This window comes from Narcine bancroftii, chromosome 1 (genome assembly GCF_036971445.1).
Source record: "Narcine bancroftii isolate sNarBan1 chromosome 1, sNarBan1.hap1, whole genome shotgun sequence".
Lineage (NCBI taxonomy): Eukaryota > Metazoa > Chordata > Chondrichthyes > Torpediniformes > Narcinidae > Narcine > Narcine bancroftii.
Genome location: NC_091469.1, coordinates 73,742,905 through 73,764,674, shown reverse-complemented (window position 1 = coordinate 73,764,674; position 21,770 = coordinate 73,742,905). Strand labels below are relative to the sequence as shown.

The window sequence follows — 21,770 nt, the reverse complement described above, 5'->3', positions numbered from 1 at the left end:
GAAACCTGGCTGAACAGCAGCAGACAGAGTCAAGATAATGATGAGGTACTCTAACTGGAAGTTTGTGACTAAAACATCCCAAAGGGATTAGAGTTGAAGCTTCCTTTATTCACTGCAACTTCTTAGATGATGGGACAGAGAGCCATGTGCATAAAAATATGGCACTGCAAGCAATACAGACAGAAAGACAAAATTATAAATATTGTGCATGGAAAAAAAAAAGAGGTAAATAGATAACAGTAACAGCAGATAGAAATACCCAAAATGGAAAAATTGCATTGCGAAAAGCTGGAAACAACTAAGATTGCAAGAGGTTACAGGTCCGTGAATGCAAGTTAAAATGGCAAATTTCTACAGATAATATGAAGATCACCAGAAGATTGCTATGCTTTACATCCAACAGATTAAAATACAGGGGACCAAAAATAATGTTTGCTCAAACCTGATCACTTCATATTTTGTGTAGTTTTCTGATGTAATATTGTAATCATACCTTTTTAAATTCTTTTTTTCTATTTTTATTTAAATGTAATTCTTTATTGTATTCATGTTATAAAATTTTAAATAAAGTCTTTATAAAAAAAACCTGATCACTTCAGATAAATACATACAACGAAGAATATATTATCATTGCAGGAAGTCAAATATAGGCCTGTATCAATGATATTCCGTCAAGAAATAGAAACACGGAAACGGGCCCTTCAGCCCAACCATGTTATCTACCAGCACTAGACAAATTTGCATGGATTTGGCCCATTAGAGACACTAACCATATAACTTTCTAAATATCCTTCAGATGTCTCAATTGTACCTGCTACTCCAGCTTCCTCTGGCACCTCATTCCACCTAATTTGTGCAAAAAAGATTTCCCCTTACATCCCTATTAAATCTTTCCCTTCTCACCTTAAACTAATGCTCTACAATATTACCCTGAGAAAAAGCCCTTCACTATTTACCTGATCTATAAATTTCTAAGAGGTTCCCCCTCAACCTCCAATGCTCCTATAGAAAAAGAGCCTCTGCCTATCCAGTCTCTCTTTATAATTCAAGTCTGGTAACATTTTTGTGAATCTTTTCTTCACCCTTCCAGATTGGATGACATCCTTGCTATGGTTGGATGAACAGAACTGCACACTATACTCCAAATATGGTCTCAGAGTCTTGTGAAGATGAAACATGATGTCTAAACTCCTGTCGTTATGTCCTGACGAATGTGCCCCCTCAGTCTCTGTTCTATAGCACTGTGCAGGATCCTATCATTTACTGTGCAAGTCCTGCTTTGGTTTGACTAGCCAAAAAGCAACACTTCATAGAGTAAAAGTCCAAAAATCCAGAGGCCAGAAATCCAGACCACCTCAGAATCTGGACATTGCTAAAACTTAAAACTCAATTTTAATTTTTTTTTTTTTATTTATAAACGTACTCTTATGCACGTGTGCACATACACAAGTGCCATAGATGCACAGTGACAATGCTGTCACCATTTTGAAATAAGCAAACACTGACTACTCTATAATTTGTTGCATGAATGGTTTTTGTTAAAATGATCCTTAAATTTGAATTTTAAAAGTACTGCCCAAAAATCCAAACTGACCCAATCCCTGAGCAGTCTGGAGTTTTGGATTTCTACTGTACTTGTTAGAATTAAATTCCACCTTCCTTTCCTTGGCCAAGATTCTAGATCCTGTTGTAATTTTAGACAACCTTCCTGGCTATCTACAACACCACAAATTTTGGTGTCATCTGCAACATACAAATCGTGTTGACTACACAGTCATCAATATTAAAAATTTGAATGTCAAAGAAGAGTGACCCAGCATAGATATTTAAACCACTGATGACATGTTCCAATCACAAAGTTCTCTACCACCACCTTTTGATTCTTTCCACAACAAACAAATTTTGAATCCTATTGGATAGTTCACCCTCAATTGCATGTGTTCAATCCCTTCTGAAAACACTGACTATAGGGGACTTTGTCAAAGGCCATGGCAAAGTTAGTGTAGATAACATGTCATCAATATGCTTGGTGGCTTTTTTTTTAAAAACTAGATTGTTACTTCAGTCACTAGCTCTGCTTTATTCCCTATCTAATGTTGTGTCCTCTCAATATAGTTGAAGAAAATGTCCCCAAACACACCCAAGAAAATCTATCCCATCCAAGTCCTTTGCATCCTGGGAGTCCCATCATTATGAAGTTTAAAATCCCTTCCTATTACAACCTTATTATTCTTGCAGCCTTTTCAAAATGCTCCAATTCCCAATAATGAAATTACCAAAAAAGCCATACTTGCATTCCTTAGAAGGTAGAACATTTGTAATATCTTCTAGAGATGATGGGAATTTGACAAGGTAAATCAGAAGAAATGACTTCTGGGCAATGGCAGAGAGTGGAGTAAAAAAAAAAAAATTAGCACCAAAGCTTTCGAGGACTAAGCTGAAGAACGCTTAGTTGCAATAAATGGTACAAGCATAGAGAGAAACATCTTCCAAAACAATTGATGACAAATCAATTGTAAATTTAAAAATTGAGAATTATGTATTGGTCAGGCAAAAATATATTAAGGCATGCAAGTATTTCTATCAGATACAAGGTTATGATCTTATTAATTTATGCAGGGCACACACCATCAGGCTTAAAGAATTCCATTTAAATGAAATTCCCCAGAAACTATTATATTTTTGTGCCATTCCCCATTCAATTTCAATTGTGAAATACCATTGTAAAAGTCCACACACTACAAGAGAGTTTGCATTCCCCCCACCCCCCTCATTCACCTAAAGAAATAATAAATGTGAAGACCTTGACATGCGCAACACATCTGCGTACTACTTCCATAATTTTCAAGGAGCCAAGCATGTCCTGCTTGTCCACAGGCTAGACATGCAGTTGCTGTTTTTTACTCTCCCATTTGTGAAGCCTTCTTATGCTTGATTTAAAGGTGGCCTTCCATTGCAGGTTGCAGACTGGCACCAGGAAATAAATGCAGGTAGATCGCCTTTTATTTGCTGATCAGTTATCCCTATTCCATCTCACTTTGTGATCCTCACCCCATCCACTTCACATCCACTACCCAGCACAACCCAATACCCAACCCCACCATCAATACTCCTTTTCAATGAGATCAATAACTTGATCATATAATTGGGTAAAGTATCAGGATTCACAATCATTTAGCCAAATAGAGAAGCAACTGTTCCAGCAGCTCAGGTTATTAATTTTGTAGAATTGGTGTGTTCTCTCATCTTGTTCAAGGACACTAAATTCTTGTGAAATCTTTGAATGGAAATGGCAGGATAAGCAAGTTAAAAATGTGATCAGTATTTTCTCAAAGACTTCTGTTGAATAAAATTTTGGGTATTTATAACATAATTGAAGGGGCAAAAGTACACACAACAAATACTCATTTTAACAATATGACAATTGTAATCAATAACCCTGGATTTTGTACTACAATCCCAAGTTTCAGAATCTCATACATCTGTCATGAAGGCATGAACATTATTCTGATATTCTTGATGATCCAACTTGCCTTGCTTTTACAATGATTTTTTTTGCATGGCTTTGCACACTTTTTTTAATTAAAAATCACAGAGCTTTTTGAGATTTTCAGCAAATGCTGAATTGACTAATGCCAATTTTTTCAATTCTGAAATAATGTACAAATGACAGTCACTCTCACTTTGACCATAAACTATGAACATTCCAATATGCGTACAAATTTTCAGTCTTCCTCCAAGTGTTCCTAAACTAAAAAGTTAGTTATGACTCACTTCCACAATCTCCAATTCTACCACCACTGGAAATGAGTTCTGAAGCAATTACCCAGTTTGGTATTTTATTACATCACTGAGGGAATGCTACACTGATGAATTAATAAGACAGGTGGAACTGCAGTCTCTTGCATGAACATAGAGTTCCATAGTGCCATCAAATAGGATTTCTCCTGGTTTGTTCACCAATATTTATCACTTAGCACATGCAAACTAAATAAATCTGTGCCCAAAAAATCTGGTCATTATAACAATGATATTTGAAAGATTTTGTGTACTTCCACATTTCCTACCTTATTCTAGTCACCATAAATACTTAACTGCCATTCAATACTTTGGGAAACCCAAGATCATGAAAGACTCAATACAAATGTATGCACTTTGTTCATTCCCAAAGTGATGCACTCGATTATTAAAAAAAATTCCGGATAAGATCTGGATCCAGTTGAGCCACCAAACATCATCTCATGTTTGTGAGACATATCATGTTTCAATAATATTTATCTTTTATCTTCCAAAAAAACCTTTGATATGAAACAAAAGTGAGTAATTATACATTATTAATTCTGTTTCTTGCCAAGGCTGGACCAGTGTTGTGTGACTTAAAAAGAGAACCCTCTAATGGCTAGGTTTTGGAGGGAAAGAGGAGAGGATTATTGATATTAAAACAGCAGTTATAAATACTGTTCTTCCAGATTCCAATTACTTCGTAGCAATGAAAGCTTTTGTGTACTTCCACATTTCCTACCTTATTCTAGTGTACATCTTTAATGTTTATTTATAATTTCCTTCACAGATATAAATTTTAACTTGAAAGCAGAATGACAGGCTTGGCAACATTAATTGCATCACCCTCCTTCCTGAGCCCTCAACAAGAAGCAGCTTTTGGAGCTGTCTGGCAGCTCTTAGCCCAGGATCTCAAGTGCCCTTCATTGTTTATGTTCCAAATGCAGAGCTCTTCAAACAGGCCTGAATGTTTGCATTCATTTTTAATAGCAAGTTCAAGAGCAGGGTCTATCAAAAGAATGAAAAAAACAATTCAATTCATTAATTCTTGAAAAAGTGATGATGGCCTTTTGATTTATTCACAAACCACCAGCCTGGCAAGCCCCTCACTGAGGTAATTTCCTCCTTTTCAGAATCATTAGAATTAACATGAAGGAATTTGACTGCATTTTACATGATATTTTATATTTTTGCTTTGATTTTCACTAATTAACAGCTTAAGCTCTGTGCGGGAGTTTTCTTTTAAAGCCAAGCTTAAATAATGTACATGTAATGGCAAGAATAAAAAGCAATAGGCAGAAACACACTCATCTGATACAGGTACATAATCTTTTATCTGAAATTCTTGGGACTGGACACTTTTCAGACTTTTTCAGATAATAGAATAACAGTAATGGCGGTACATTACATAATTGCAGTGATTTCAGAATCGTGCAAAGACACACACCAACTAGAACTTGGATTGGGGGAGGGAGGGTGTATGGTGGACCCAGGAGACAGGGGGGGAGGGAAAATGGTAAATGAAGTGAGATAAAGATAGACCACAAAATTTGTAGCATACTTTTTATTTTTAAGTAAAACTTCAAACATAAACTGGCTAAACAGCTGAAACTATGGTGACCAGCGTCTTCAGGTTGGAGTATTTTTTAAAGACTTTTTTCAGTGTCATCTGTTTCATTAACTGGTCATCACTGTGAAATTTCAACAACTTATTTTTCTGTTTCTTTAAATCATATATGGTAGTTTTCCGACATCGTAATCTTCAGTAAGATGCTGCACAGATACACCAAAATCAAGCTTCTGCAATGACTATTTTCTGCACTATCAATAATGACAGATGCTTCCCACAAGAGACTCAGCAGATCTTTTTGACTTTTTTCAGTCTTCACGAGCAGCAGAGGAATGTCCAACTGATAGGAGCACAGACACAGTGCTGGATAGGGGGAGTGGGTCAAGTTTGGCACCAAACACAAGCTTTAGTGTGCAGACAACATTCATGGGAAAAATTGTTCAGTTTTCAGAGGTTTCAGAATTTTGGATACAAGATTATGTACCTATATTGAATAGAAACTATGACAATATCAAACACATTGTTTGTGCCATATAACAAAAATGTAATGAACTTTTGGAAATATTATTAACTATTGTAACTGATAAAAACAGATTTAGACTGGCCTTAAAATTTTGACAAAAACTGTTTGTGGTGCTTTCTAAAATGCTTTAACATTGTGTTTATGACTTCCATTTCTCAAGACTGTTCAGCTGCTAGAATATTCTATAAATTCATAACTTAACTAAAGGTTCTTAAAGCACTAGCGAGCTTTTCATTCTTTTTTCAGCTAGAGACACATCGCGAATCTACTCAATGTGGACCTGTCAGTGGCTGGGTTTCAATCCTCCGTGCTACCCTTCCTACGTACTTTAGTAATTAGTTATGTTGCTTAATTAATGAAAACAACCCCAAAAAGTAACTGTTGATCTTCCCAATTTATCCTTCTACTGAGCACTGACATAGTACAATGTTTCAATAGCAAGTATTAGAACAATGAACTCAGCAAAATTTGCAAATGACTTTGCTTACCTGTCTTTATTTCCTCCAAGACCTACAATTATTGCACAAACATCACATCAGCACCCCATGGTTTCTCATAAACAGAATTTTATAAAAGGCTTTGCACCCAATTAGCTGGATTGTATGAATTATCCATTTATGCCAACAATGACCAATATTTTAATAAACCCACTCTCAGTTCTATTTATCTCCTAGAAATATAGAAAGAAAATCATGCAGATACAGTACAACTCCAATTACTGAAATGATCGGGACCAGACCTATTTTGAATAAACGATATTATCGAAGAACTGGACATTTGTTTAAATAACAGCCTAGTTTCAACAGCAAATCACTCGTAACAGTGTTTACACATCAAGGAAATGCTTTTTTTTTAAAAAAATCATGAAATAATGTTTAATTCTCACCAAAAAACAATGAACAAAATAAGATAAATCCAAAACCAAAAACTCAAAATTCTACTCAGATTTTTCCAAAATTTGAAAAAAAAAAAATTTCAACCCCTGACATCAGTTCAGCTCCCAAAAAGTTTTGGATAACTGAGGATTTCTGATTGTTTCGAATATCCTCATTTATCCAAAATTTAGCAGAGGCGAAATGTCGTCATTTCAGTTTTTAAATGTTTCAGATAAGTGAATATTTCTGATTTTTTTTTTTAAATATTCAATTATTTGAAAAAAAAATTTTGGAGCTGAACATGCGTCACTTCTGGATGCAAAAAAAATAAAATATTGGATAACTGAGGATTTTGGATAATCAGAGTTGTTCTGTAAATAATTATTGGTATGGTGGCAATCTTTAGCTGAATGCTTCTAAAAATGGCATGCAAGATTATACTACTAAATGAAGCACTGCATGCCAATAATCAAGTTATATTTACATTCTCATCTACATATTCTATTGTCTGTTGGGCAATAAAAATTACAATGTTTTTTTTTGTATTTGGAATACTTTAAAATGGTCAATAATATATCTTCATCCAAAAACAAAATACATCAGGGTCCAGCTGCAAGGCCTAACTGTACTTTATGCTACTTTTAAAATTGAGAGCCAATATACCAATACCGTACAACTCTGATTATCCAAAATCATTTATCCAAAAAAATTTTAGAACTTGGAAGTGACAGCTATTCAACTTCCAAAAAATTTTGGATAAATGAGGCTATCTGAAGCTATCAGAAATCCTCAGTTATCCAAAATTATTTTTGGAGCTGAACTGACCTCACAGGTTGAAGAAATAAAATTCACCCGGCATGAAATTAGAATGATTCTCCTTGTTTCAGGTAACTCCTTCCCCTCTCTTTCCATTTCTTCTTTACCTACATCTATTGACTTATGTCTCCAACTCTCCCTCTTCAAATGCGTGGCACTGTCTCCCAGCCGCAAGAATTCCTTGTCTCAGTGTCATCAAGGAGAGCGGCCTCCTGGGCAGAGGTAGGGACTTCAGTAGGGAGGTGTCAGTGATTATCAGTAGTGGTTGTGAGGGGGAGGGTATGCAGGCAAAGATTGGGTCTATGTCAGGTTCCAACATAAAGAACCAGGACATGAAGCAGGAACAGCCCCTGCCAGAACAAGCCCACGGGGAGACAGGAGCCTGCCGACTCACCAGTAAGTGTTCCACTGGCCAGGGAAGCCTACCCGGGGATCAGCGGCAGCGGTTGGGAGGTCTCAGTGATCAGCCGTGGCGTTGGGGACATGTCAGGGATCGGCGGCAACCAGCATTTTTTTTTGGTGAGAACTAAACATTATTTTAATGCTTAAAAAGCCTTCACTTGTTGTTTAAACACTGACACAAGTGATTTGCTGTTGTTACTGAGTGTTTTTTTTAAATGACCAATTATCTGAAAAATTTGGTTATCCGAAATAAGTCCGATCCCAACCATTTTCAATTATCTGAGTTTTACTGTAGATATGTATTTTAAGGGTCCTTAGTTGAGCAATTGAAAATTACAAATTGCAAATGTAATATGCTACAATGCAAATTTGTAAGTCATTACCAGCATTTGATTTTGAAAATGGGCAGTAGATTGCTGCATTAGCAGGAAAAGTAATCTTAAACAAGATTCTTATTGGCATACCACCTCTTGTTAGTAATGTGCCATTATTCCTTTTGAAATCAAAGTTAAAAATATGGTACTCAGAAGTCTTCCAGCATACAGGTAGCACAGTTCATTGCTTTAAACCAGGGGTCTCCAAAGTGGTGGATATCATCCCCATGGGTTTGATGGGACTATGAAAGGGGTCGATTGAACTTTTGTGGAGAAAAGCAGGGACGGATCAATGGAAAATAACACCTATGGCAGTGATATCCAACTTCGAGAGAGTGGGACTTGGTGGCTGCCTTGTATTTGGCTTCAGCCTTTGAATAAGTTGAAAGCAAACAGGAGGACAGACTGGGCATAGAAAAAAGATGTATGTTCTTTGGAATGGTAGCATTCTTTTCTTCCCACCACCCGCCCACCCCGCCCAACCCCCAGCCAGCATCAAGATTCCATGCCTGCTATTAAAGTTTGCTTTAATAATATTGATTGAACAATGAAAATACAAAAGTTATAAAATAAATCATTTGCAAACCAATTTTGGTGATACCGTCAAAATTATTAGATGTTGGTGCTTAGTTATTTTCTTTGGCTTGGCTTCGCGGACGAAGATTTATGGAGGGGGTAAAAGTCCACGTCAGCTGCAGGCTCGATTGTGGCTGACAAGTCCGATGCGGGACAGGCAGACACGGTTGCAGGGGAAAATTGGTTGGATGTGGTTGGGTGTTGGGTTTTTCCTCCTTTGTCTTTTGTCAGTGAGGTGGGCTCTGCAGTCTTCTTCAAAGGAGGTTGCTGCCCGCCGAACTGTGAGGCGCCAAGATGCACGGTTTGAGGCGATATCAGCCCACTGGCGGTGGTCAATGTGGCAGGCACCAAGAGATTTCTTTAGGCAGTCCTTGTACCTCTTCTTTGGTGCACCTCTGTCACGGTGGCCAGTGGAGAGCTCGCCATATAACACGATCTTGGAAAGGCGATGGTCCTCCATTCTGGAGACGTGACCCACCCAGCGCAGCTGGATCTTCAGCAGCGTGGACTCGATGCTGTCGACCTCTGCCATCTCGAGTACTTCGATGTTAGGGATGAAGTCGCTCCAATGAATTTTGAGGATGGAGCGGAGACAACGCTGGTGGAAGCGTTCTAGGAGCCGTAGGTGATGACCCACGATTCGGAGCCGAACAGGAGTGTGGGTAGGACAACGGCTCAGTATACGCTAATCTTTGTGAGGTTTTTCAGTTGGTTGTTTTTCCAGGCTCTTTTGTGTAGTCTTCCAAAGGCGCTATTTGCCTTGGAGAATCTGTTGTCTATCTCGTTGTCGATCCTTGCATCTGATGAAATGGTGCAGCCGAGATAGGTAAACTGGTTGACCGTTTTGAGTTTTGTGTGCCCGATGGAAATGTGGAGGGGCTGGTAGTCATGGTGGGGAGCTGGCTGATGGAGGACCTCCGTTTTCTTCAGGCTGACTTCCAGGCCAAACATTTTGGCAGCTTCCGCAAAACAGGACGTCAAGCGCTGAAGAGCTGGCTCTGAATGGGCAACTAAAGCGGCATCGTCTGCAAATAGTAGTTCACGGACAAGTTTCTCTCGTGTCTTGGTGTGAGCTTGCAGGCGCCTCAGATTGAAGAGGCTGCCATCCGTGCGGTACCGGATGTAAACAGCGTCTACATTGTTGAGGTCTTTCATGGCTTGGTTCAGCATCATGCTGAAGATTGAAAAGAGGGTTGGTGCGAGAACACAGCCTTGCTTCACGCCATTGTTAATGGAGAAGGGTTCAGAGAGCTCATTGCTGTATCTGACCCGACCTTGTTGGTTTTCGGGCAGTTGGATAATCATGTTGAGGAACTTTGGGGGGCATCTGATGCACTCTAGTATTTGCCAAAGCCCTTTCCTGCTCACGGTGTCGAAGGCTTTGGTGAGGTCAACAAAGGTGATGTAGAGTCCTTTGTATTAAAAGACACAACTTAATCCTTACTGTAAAAATGTTTATTTTGAATGGAATTGCTCGATTAGTTATTATTAATAAATTAAACAACTGCTGTTTATTGCAGTTAGCCTACATTTCAGCATGAAATTTGAAAGTCTGTTGTATGCACAACAGTTGCCTTAATATTTGTGAAAATCAGACAATAAACAGCAGATGCTGGAAATCTACACGAAGTTGAGCCATGTCAGTAGGAAGAAAAACAGAGCCTGTAGCTCATGTTGAAAACTCATTATATTTGTGCTCTTCAATACAGAAATTATAAAGTAGTCATGCGCCACACAACATCCATTCTGACAATGTCCGACCACGTATATGTCCGTAGTCCCAAAAGCTTATAATAGAGTTCAGAAATCCTGACTAGAGAATGGGACATAGCATACTTAACCAGATCTAATGAATGTAACAGCTTCCCATACACAATACGTGTATCTCATGTCTCTTGTATACAAAGCAATTGCACTGCCAGGTGTATAATGGTATAGTACCTTGCTTGGGCCTGGAGATGATGTGACCAAAGGGTGGATGAACAGCATATGGAACAAAAAAATACTGAAGGTGTATGTTCATGACTTTAAGGGATTCAAGATGAAAGGATTAATAGAACAGTTGTTGACATGGTTTAAAAAAAATCTGAACCTATACAAAGGTGAAGAGCTCCTAGAGGTAGTTCCTGAGAAACTAATAAATGAAGAATTTCTGGAGCTAGAGCAAGAGCAAATAGCTGAAAAAGAGACAAGGGAAAGGGAAAGTGTAGAAGAAGAATAACAGGTGAAGAAAAGGTTCCCTGTAAAAGGGTTAGCCAAATTCTTTGTAGACCTTAACAGCTTGCTGAAGAGATGGATTAAAACACTGAACGCTTTTTACTAATAGAGGAATGCTCATGCAGATCTTGCTGCATATAAAGAAATTAATGAGCAGCCCGGTTGGCATAATGGCTAGTGCAACACCTTTAGAGCGCCAGCGATCAGGACCCGGGTTTGAATCCCATGGTGTCTGTAAGGAGTTTGTACATTCTTCCCATGTCTGGGTGGGTTTCCCCTGGGGGCTCCGGTTTCCTCCTGTTGTTCAAAACATACCAGTGCGTAGGTCAAATTGGACAGCATGGACTCCTGGGCCAAAATGTTCTGTTAACATGCTGCATGTATAAATTTAAAAGAAAAAGCAAACTAGGCAAATAACACAGGAAGAAGCCAACACCTCCTCAAGAAGCGCCTCAGCCAGGTCCTTCAGGCATTACAGAAGATTATATTATTATTGTTGGTGGCAGATCATCAATAGAGGTTATTTGACCTGAAACTCTTCCAGTGGAAAACAGTGGTTTATTTTATATACAAAGCCGCTGTGCTCCAGGAAAATATTCCCATTTTCCCACAATGCATGCTGTGCAAAAAGCTCAGAGCAGGAATGAGGGTACCATTTCCATTCCAACATTTTACCTCCTAGACCCCTTGACAATTTCCTGGAACACCTGCAGTCTAAAATGAACTGCAGGCATTCCATAAACAACAGGCTAATGAACAGTGGTATTGCAAGTCCTGCCTCTTTACTTACTGCACCTCCAGAATGCTGTCTAAACTTGCATAAAGAAATGGAGATTTAGAGTTTTGGTAATTCATGTGTGAACAACCAATGCCGAGATGTCAGACTCTCTATGGAGTGGTAAAAATCACCCAAAGTCTATCTAAAAATCAAATAATGTGGATGATCCTGATCCTCTTTGTTAAAGTGTGTGTGGGTGTGCAATATAGGCTAAGAAAGTGTTTACATAAATGTTTAAAAAGTAAAAAGTTTAACTCAGTGTAAATTCATTATGTTGTACAGTGCAGAACTGTACCAGCAACAACCTCCAGACTCACCCAACACTATGTTAGCCCTGCAAACTGCACATTACATATTAGCTTATGTATATAGTCATGTATATTTACAATGTATTTTTATATTATGTATATAGTATTGTACAGTATTAACCTACAATAAGAAAAAGTCTTACTGATAGAACCAATTTTCAATTATATTTTAGCAATCACGTGACAGGAAGGGACTCCATCGGGGGCTTTAACTTTAACAAAAATTCATGTTGTTCCTTTAAAGCAGTGCACCAATATATTCCATTAATTGATTGATTAATAAATGAGCAGCCCAAATTAAAATTATTCTGCATCTATCACATCAAATGCCAACAATTAATATTAAGTAGTTTGACAAAGCAAGTTTCACAAAAGGAATTTAAATCTTCACATTCAGAATTTTTGCAGTGGTTTTTGAGGTCAGATTTTAAAAAGGAAACATGCTATGGCCTATGTCAGTTCTTGTTACAAAGATGATCTCTGGGACACAAATGTTATATAATAGCCCGTCAACCTAAATTTAATCCATGTAAGTAAAACTGCCAAAATGTGTGCTCCCAGAAGCACTTCAAGATTATTTCATTCCTTAAAATGTAATTTGTTCCAGCCTCAGTCTCCATAGCAACACAAGCTAATCACCAAATCATTCAGTAATTGGAGATTTTGTCTTTCTATCACTCTCAAATGCAATGATTCGCTTCAGCAGGAGTGCCACGATCAAATTTACAAGTCTCTGATGTAATATTCCTTTAAGAAACCTTATTCACTTCCATTTTGCCGAACCATTAACAAGGACAGAATCAAAATGCTGAGTTTAAAGCTATATATCTCATTCATGCTTTGTTATCTTCAGGCTCAGCTTATTCCAACACTTCAGTGACTAATCATAGTTTTGCATCGTATTAAAACTTGCACTAAATTCTGCTCAACTTGTATTGCATCAATGCAATTCATCCATCACCTTTTGTACTTGCTGACAACATTTTCCTTCTTGTGTTCAAATTTCTCCTTACTTTTGCTCTTCTCTTTCTATGCAGCTGCCTCCACCCTTGTAACTCCAGAGCTTCTTGTGCATTTTCCACTTGCATTGCTTCACCACTGGCAGCTGTGCCTTCAGCTGTCTAGTGTGATATACATTACACCAGTAACTGCACTTCAGAAGAACCTAATTGGAGGCAAAGTGCTTTGGGAAATCCTGGAGGTCATGAACATTCTCCCAAATGCAAGCCTTTTAGGCCTTTACAGCAGGGAATATCCTCCCCAGGCCCCATTCTCCTTTCAAATGCTTCTTAAAACCTTGTTGTCTGATCAACTTTTGAAATCTTTGGTATTTGTATGTCATGTTTTGGCTTAACGTATTTTCCTCGATTACACTCCTGTTCACTACTTTAAAATGTCAAGCTAGGGATGAATGTCCATAAATGTGAATGGTTATCGCCTGACAAAGCAAACAGTGCAATATTGACATATCTACAAACAGCAATGTCTAACTGAACCACAAAAAAATCAACATAATTGCCAACAGGGAAACTTGTTAGTTACAAAAAGGGACTTGGTACTTACAGCAAAACACTTGATTTTATTGAAGCCTAAACATTTTAAACAAAATTTAGTGCACAACCATGCAATTTTGAAATGGTACAATTTTACCATGAAATGTGAAGATACACAATCTTGAACAAATTGCACAAGAAAGCACATTCCTATTCCATTTATAGACCAGGCCAATTTAGGAAAGATAAAAAGAAACTCAATAAATTTAAAAAAAAACAAACATTTTCCCACCCCCATGTACCTCCTCTAATACCACTGTCTTATTATGGAAACATGCCTCTGGTAGCCACTCACTCTACAGTGTAAATAAGATTATTGCACAGCTGCAGCTGGGATTATCTCTGAACCACAGCCAACAGACAGAAAGCAAGCTGTCATCAAGAAGCTGGGAGTTTCTTTCTCACATCTTTAGCATGTTATGACACTCCTCAACTTGAATGCATTAACTCTGTTATCTGGCCTCATTTCACTACATTCCAATAAATTCTAATCAATTTGCCACAATGAAGTAGAAACATTGAATGGCAAATTCCAAATCACATGGAAACTAATGACTTGGCACTCCATCATGGGGCAGTGCCTGACATTGATGTTGGTGAACACATTTCCCATCTCCAGTCCTTTGTGGGAGAAAAAGGAAAATATTTACTCCATTAGGAGCTGTAGATTTTGTGTTGATGTGCTTCAGGAAGAAAACCTAAGCCCATTATAAAATCTTCACTTTTCTACATCAAGGAGAAGCACGTGCATTTGCGCACAGGCACACCAACCTTACACAATTCAGATGATTTTCAAGCTACACGCAGACAACAGGATCATGGAGTCAATTTCTCTTCAGCCATCACCAATTCTTTCCAACAGTCTTTTCCCTTTAATGCAAAAATCCATACTACCATTGCCCTTGCAAAATGCTAAACAAACAGTATTGGCAATTCACTCGAGTGCTGTAATATATTTACTGCAAATCCCTGTGGCAGGTCTCCTAATACAGTTTTTATTGTGTCTGCACTTGTCAATACAATGACTGGTCACCGGCTAGATAATCTGCCAAGTGCAACTGTTTACCTAAGACAGTGATAGGATACATGAGCACTGCAAGCTTTAACTGTTAAGAATCCCTGGCTCTTGTCAATACCCCTTAATTAACATTTCATTTAAGCAACTTTAGACTTAACAGTAATATATTCCATAACAAAACCAGTTAGTGGAGGAATGCCTAACATTCTGTCAATTATAATTGTCAATTATATTTAAAAATATATTCCTTTATTCAGATGAACCAACTTGAAGACAAACCCAAGTCTTAGTTTATCGGTTAAACTGTTTCAACCAATATATTGATTTAAAGCTCCTCAAAAACAGTTTTCAAACACTTAACTATGTTGATGCTGCAATAAAGATTATCAACACAAAATGATCCATTTCTCTGGATCCCACTCACAACTATGTTCATTTAAATTGATTAAAGTCTGTAAACTAGGCAAAAAAATAAAACAAGCAAGCATTAAATGGAAGTTGAAAATTAAGAATCTGAAAGACATCTCAAGGTTCCCAAATATGTAAACAAATCCTGATTTTGAACACAATTCACAAAATAAAGTTCAATTATGCAATCCAGATCGTTACTAATACAGAAGAGAAATGGCTGTATTGTTAATGGCTTGCCAAATGGAAGATTCAGCCTGGGCACTACGTCATATAAATTAAATACACAAGTCACCTACAGCACCCTCAAGCAATTCAATTGAACTTTAATGAAAAAAAAGGGAGATTAAAATCTTCTGTATCCAGCACTATCAATTATTTGGCCACTTTGGAGAACCCAAGGGATCCCCATCAAGGGCCACAGAGATGAAAATCTAATAAAGTGAACAGACCCAAAGATACAACCTATTCTGTAATTAAATGGGCCTTACAGATATCTGCCTGTAAATGGAGATATCAGCATGAGACTAGTTAAATTAAAGAAGTGACAAGACTTTATTGCATCAACCATCATGTCAATAAATGCCCCAGACCTCAATGTTTTTTTTTTGGAAATAGTTGGCATTTTATTTTTAAAATTAATATTAATAAAAAAAGTCTTTGATGTTTCATTCACTTATTACTTAATTAAATGTGGATGAAAATACAATTTCTCTGTCTCAAGTCTGAGATTATTTACAAGACAGATGGATCAATTCAGTGAAGTGATTTGAAATTACTCCTCTGACAGTTGCCTTGTTTAATTGACAATTTCAGATCATAATTCTAATATGTGCTACATTGGTGACAAAGGAATTCTCCTATTCTTTAGGAGAGTTTCTTTTTAATTTGTAACTGAACTAAAACATTATATACACAGCATTCTATATTAAAGCTTTGTAGTGTTTAAATATAGATTATAGCTAAACTCAAACTCTGATGAGAAACAAGGATAGCTCCTCACATTAACATGTGTGGTTATAAAAGCAACCTCAAGACCTTGAATAATAATCTATCCAAGATCAAGGACTCAGAAAATCATAGTAATCGAACAAAATAAAATTTCATTGTAGAATGTATAGCATTCAATAACTAACTCAAACCACCCTCTCTCCGCCCCATTCCCAGCAAAACCATTTCCTGGGTAAGATGTCAGGTGGAGTATTTTAAGTGCACAATTGTAAGCTCACTACACAAATCCAACACATCAGCATGACATCAAGTCCACCATGGCACAATGTTAATAATCATTTTTTTTTTTAATTCAGGCCACAAATCATTGCCTCGTCTTTATCAAGAGTTAAGGAAAAACAAGTGTGAATCTTGTATTTCAATGTCCTCACTGGGACAAGTTTTTTTTGGTAGTGAAAAACAAATACAAATCCATTGGCATTTAAGTTGTATGACTGCAACCAACAAGTCATCCTCCTCTCTTAATTAGTGGCCGCTTCTAGAGTAGGAAATCATTATATTTTTGAACAGTCTACAGGCAAAGGTTAAGTAGCATTAAAAACTAGTCTCAAGCTGTTCTCAATTTTTTTTCCACGAGTTGCTTTCCAGTTACAAATCTTAATTCCACTTATGAGCATCATTATAGTTTAAAAAAACCATGTATAATTTTTTTTTAGTTTCAACATGAAGATAAATTTAAACAATAAGACCATTCAATGAACTTTAACCATAAATGAAAATACTGAAACTTCTCAACAAGGAAAAAAAAACACAAACTAAAAAACCTCCTAACCATAATCAATACCCCTCTATTTCCTAGGACACTCATTTCTGCATATGCTTAAAACTCTGCCTTTTGAAAGAAACAATGGAAAAGCAACTCCTCTTTTCTCATGACTTGGTATTACACCATGAATGAAAAGCACTGAAGCCTTAATAAAAAGCATTTGCTCACATCTCTATAACCCTGCAGGTGGTATTCACAAAAAGCAAGCAGAGAATGTCTACTCAGAAGACAAACCATGAGAAGGATGGATGCTTTGCCCCAGAGACACCTCAACTTACCCATTTTCAACTAACAAAGCCATGATAAAATGACAATTCCCTCACCTCCTACTTTTAATGCAATGTTCACTTGCCATCCAGTAGCAGAAACCGTAAAAAAAAAGAGAATTTGAGTCTGCGAGGAGCCTAGCTAATACCCAGTTCTCCTTCCTCTCTCCCCCCCCCCACCCCCCCGAGAGAATTCTTGTCAAATGTAATGAGACTACATAGGCCCTCCCTACAACATAATGAGCACTTAGGCTGCACTGGTGATCAGTCAGCAAAATGCATCAGTTTCAGCCAAGTTACACCCAAGGGCCTAGATATTGTCAGATTTTTTTTTTTTTTTTTAATTATGATCAGACACAACTGTCAACCAATATTTGAAATTTGCAGATATAAAGTCTACATGTATAAAAAAAAATCTAAAAATGCAACTCAATTTAACCTACAAATTTAATTCTGCAGAGGGATTTAATTCAGCATTGAAAGACAATCCATCTGCATGCTGAAGAAAGTGTGGTACTTAGAAACCTTCATTTATGCACATAAATATCACTGTAGCATTTGACAGCTGAGAAATTGCACAGGAACTCTTTTTTCCCCCCCAAATACATACAAGATTACTAAAGCAAAGTGCACACTACACTGACAGATAATTACTACAGTTATAGCAATGTATCAAGCCATTTCTCAGTTCTGGTAAAATGTCAAGAACATAAAGCAATAAGGAACACTTCAAACTAAAAACCTGTTTGCATTCTTTCAGACTGACATGTGCTATCCATGGGCTGAGTTGAAGATAATCTCTGCTGAAGGAGTAAATCTGCATCGTAAAAACTGATTGTCAATAGTACTTTGAGGATTAGAAACTACAAGTCACCAATTGGTTATGTCTTGTAATTAATACTCTTCAGTATGAAAAAGAACCAGAATCAAACTACATCTATAGCTCTGTGCTTCCCATCTATTGTCATGAATAGCCTACCCTTCCTGAACCTTACTTTAATATTTACAAAAATGGCCCATTTGAGTATTTACTGTCCTTCAGATGCAGAAGGATGGCTTCAAGCATATGAAAACATGATACAAGTTTATTAGCATCGCGTACCACAAAAAAAAACCTTTACCTCCTTCCACACGTCTGGACAAGCAGCCAAATAATCTGCTCATTTTAGAATCGGGTCCTTTGTACGCAAAGCAGAATGAGCTGCAATACACTATTTCCTCTGCAATTCCACAAGACATCCTACAACATCACTCAATCATCCAGCAAGAGCATTAGGCCGAATGCAGAGTTCATTAAATTACGCAAGAGTCACGAATCCATATTTTATTGTAACCTAGGGCAACTTTAGTACAATAATTAACAATGAATAAATATTTGCGGGAGATTGGCATCTGGAAAAGAGACTTCTTGGTCAAGCTACTTCAGATCAAAGGTCAAATTGAGACTTCATCCAACATTTCTTTCATACATATTCCCTTTCTTTATTGCATCAAGATTGCTTTGAAAATAATAGGTAAACAAATCTTACCTGTTTGTGCATTTCAATGTTCAATCCGTAAGACATTTCATAATACTGTAAAAAAAATTGAAGATTCACAAGCTAACCTTCAATTTCAGATCCATCAACAAAAAGAACGTGGTATTTCTCGCTCATTTGGGGAAATATCATTAACCAAAAAGCACATGGGCTGCCTGCTTTCACTTTCACAAGGTAAACTCACCATGACATAGTGTCGCTGCATCTCTGTCTTCTCACTTGCCAGTTTCTCACATTCCAACTTGAGGCTGTATAAAAAAAATACACAAGGGATAGGACGTCTTTCCTCCTCAGGAAGCAGGATAAAGGAGTCACAGTGCTTTGAAAGTGAACGTGTACCTGACTGGGAGGGTCATGGCAAGAGGGTGCAGAAGTGAGCAAAGGAACTAAATAATCCAAGGACCACCTTATTAAATGCAAATGCTCACGAGAAAGTGGATGGCTCCAATCTTCAATGAAGATTGTTGTGATCCCGAAATGATATTGGGGGAGGGGGAGATAAAGTAGGGGCAGCATCCACCGGGTCCAGACCCGACTTGGGGCTCTTTGGTCTTCTGAACGTTTGGGGTTGGTCTCCAATCTCCCCGCAGCCAGAGCGCCGCTCCGTGGCTGAGGGAAAGTAACCAGTGACGACCTACCGCAGACCAACCAATAACACTGGCGGCGGGGCTGAGCCAGGCAGAGAATGAGGGGCTTATTTCACCTGTGATACTGAGCCTGTAAAAACTGGAACTCTTCCTTGATACGGTCCAGCGATTCGGGGATGGTGAACTTGAAAGGTTGGGCTGCAGCCTGGTGCGGCGTCTAGGGAAAGAAACAAGGATGACATGCACGCACAAAACAGAACCGTGGACGATGCAGCTCGCATCCTAGACATATTTATACTAGAAACTTTCCGACAGACTTTTAGAAGCAAACACGCGGTGCTGAAAGAGGGCAAGGTCAATTCACGAAGCCAAACACTGGAGCTTTTGTGGGTTGGCGTCAGCTTCACAGCCTTTAGTCCAACTTTCAAGAGGACGCTCGTTAAAAAAAGGATGGCATTTTGGAAGCGAAACGAACAGATCCACGCTTTATTTGGGAGCGACTGGGCGGCGACTTTCCGCTGAATTGCAGGCGGCTTTTGAAAGAGCATTCAGCACTTGGTGGTGCGGGGAGACAACATTTGGAAACGGTCCTTGGAATACAGCTCATACAATCTATCACAAAGGCCCAGCCCGGTCCGGCACGGCGGCGATGCCTTCCTTACTCACAGGATGTCTGCTCTGAGGAAACATCGCTCGACCCGGCCACACTCGGCTCCGTTGCTCCAACAGTCACTCGATTTCCTTTAAGAAACGCACATTAAGTAAAAGTCTCGTCCGAAAAGAGAAAAAATAAACACACTGTTTACAGGAAGCGCATCCTGGGTTCTGATCCCGTTTCTATTTACACCCCTCAAGCTGCGAGATGCGGCTGCCCCGGCTCAACTCCTCTCGATGTTTAAGAGAAAACCTCTTTTGTAAAAACATCAGTTGCCACTTTTGGAACAAGGAGACCGAATTCCTACGGCGCCCCAGGAAATCTTCTTGGATTCTTTTTTTTCGCTCGCTTGCAGAATATCCACTAGAATAAATATACAGTACAATATACACCATGCGAAGTTTAAATGGATAGAATTGATACAATAGAAAACAATGTACCAGCTTCAGCACACACTGGTTACATTAACACGCGGTTTCCATCCCCTCCTCACACTGATAACTAACCAAATTTAGACACGCGCAGTCGGACTCTTCCTCCGGCTCGTTTTTTACCAATCAGAATCCAGCGATGTTCAGCTCCCACACGTGGGATCATGTTGTCATCAAAGGGATCCGTCCAATCGAGGACTGCGAACGCGTCTGCGCGCTGTCAATCAAACGCGGAGGTGACAGAACAGAGCAATTGTGAGCCTGCCCGGTTTTTTTTTAACCAGAGTTCCCAATGGTGGCTGCAGGCCGTCAATCAGGATGATGGATTCGGAATCAAGCCAATAGATGGTAAAAGGCTCTGAGATGTGTTTGTTCCGCTGTCTCTGGCTGGTCTGACGACCGCTCCGTTCCCATCTCGCCCCGCCCCCTTACTGTTCCTCTCCGGCTGAGCTGAAAGGAGCCGAATGAAAAAAGAGGGAACGTCAGTCAGACGGAGAGTGACAATGGAGCGGCGATCCCAGCTGTCACTCAAAGTAACGTGGGCTCAAAACTCGCCCTGAAAGAGAGAGGGGTGGGGGGGGGGGGGGAACAGACAAGGCTTTGTCCCACCCACAAGTTGGAGAGCCAGAGCAGGAATGTAACTAATTATAACTCTGTAGCCAACCTTCAGGTTTGCATCTTGCAGTTGTTACTGCAGAGGTTGATTTATAATTGTCGAAAGGAAATTATAACTTCGGGAAGACAACAGAATAGAATCCCTTGAACGAATGTATTTCCTAGCTCGTTAGCTGCTGTGCCAGAAGGTAATGCAATCTACATGACGTGTGAAATTAAATAAAACGGGATTTGTTTCGCTTGTGCTCCCCCTCGCAACTTACCAAAATCAACTTCACTCGAGGACCTGGGGTGGCTGAAGGCGCGAACACATCAGCAAAGTCTGCGCTGAGACCAGAATCAAAGTGGCCCGCAGTCTCGTTTCGTTTTCATTTCGCTCCCCTGGAAAATTGCATCCAGATGTTGAACAGGTATTATGCTGGGTTTTCGGATCTTGATGAGATCTGTTTGTTCACTCTGTTGACAACACTCGTGGCTTGTTAGCTAACACAACAGAAATATACAAGGAAAATGTCCCCTTTATTATCTCAAAATAAATTCGCGCCGAGGAACTCAAACGGATACAATCCTCTCCAAATCTACGCCAATATGTTTGCTACAGACTGGGGTAACCTTGGAGGTGACGATCATCTACAGACAAAGCTTTCTTTGCAGACAGGAACCAAGTGAACTGAAATTCCGGGCTGTGGAGGGACTGTGGACC

At 38.8% G+C, this 21,770-nt stretch overlaps 1 protein-coding gene across 6 annotated transcripts in view; it reads right to left on the bottom strand.

The window, feature by feature from the left end:
• LOC138759741 (transducin-like enhancer protein 1) overlaps positions 1 to 20,535 on the bottom strand; it is a 149,071-nt gene extending 128,536 nt beyond the window's left edge. For all 6 annotated transcript variants that reach the window (XM_069930352.1, XM_069930370.1, XM_069930353.1 and 3 more), the window contains exons 1-5: positions 20,462 to 20,535; positions 20,033 to 20,107; positions 19,483 to 19,583; positions 18,964 to 19,027; positions 18,771 to 18,815 (exon numbers count right to left, since the gene is read on the bottom strand). In XM_069930352.1, coding sequence (XP_069786453.1) covers positions 18,771 to 18,815; positions 18,964 to 19,027; positions 19,483 to 19,583; positions 20,033 to 20,056 — 234 coding nt within the window. In that variant the 5' untranslated portion in view covers positions 20,057 to 20,107; positions 20,462 to 20,535. The remainder of the gene's footprint in view (positions 1 to 18,770; positions 18,816 to 18,963; positions 19,028 to 19,482; positions 19,584 to 20,032; positions 20,108 to 20,461) is intronic.
• Positions 20,536 to 21,770: the final 1,235 nt, after the last annotated feature.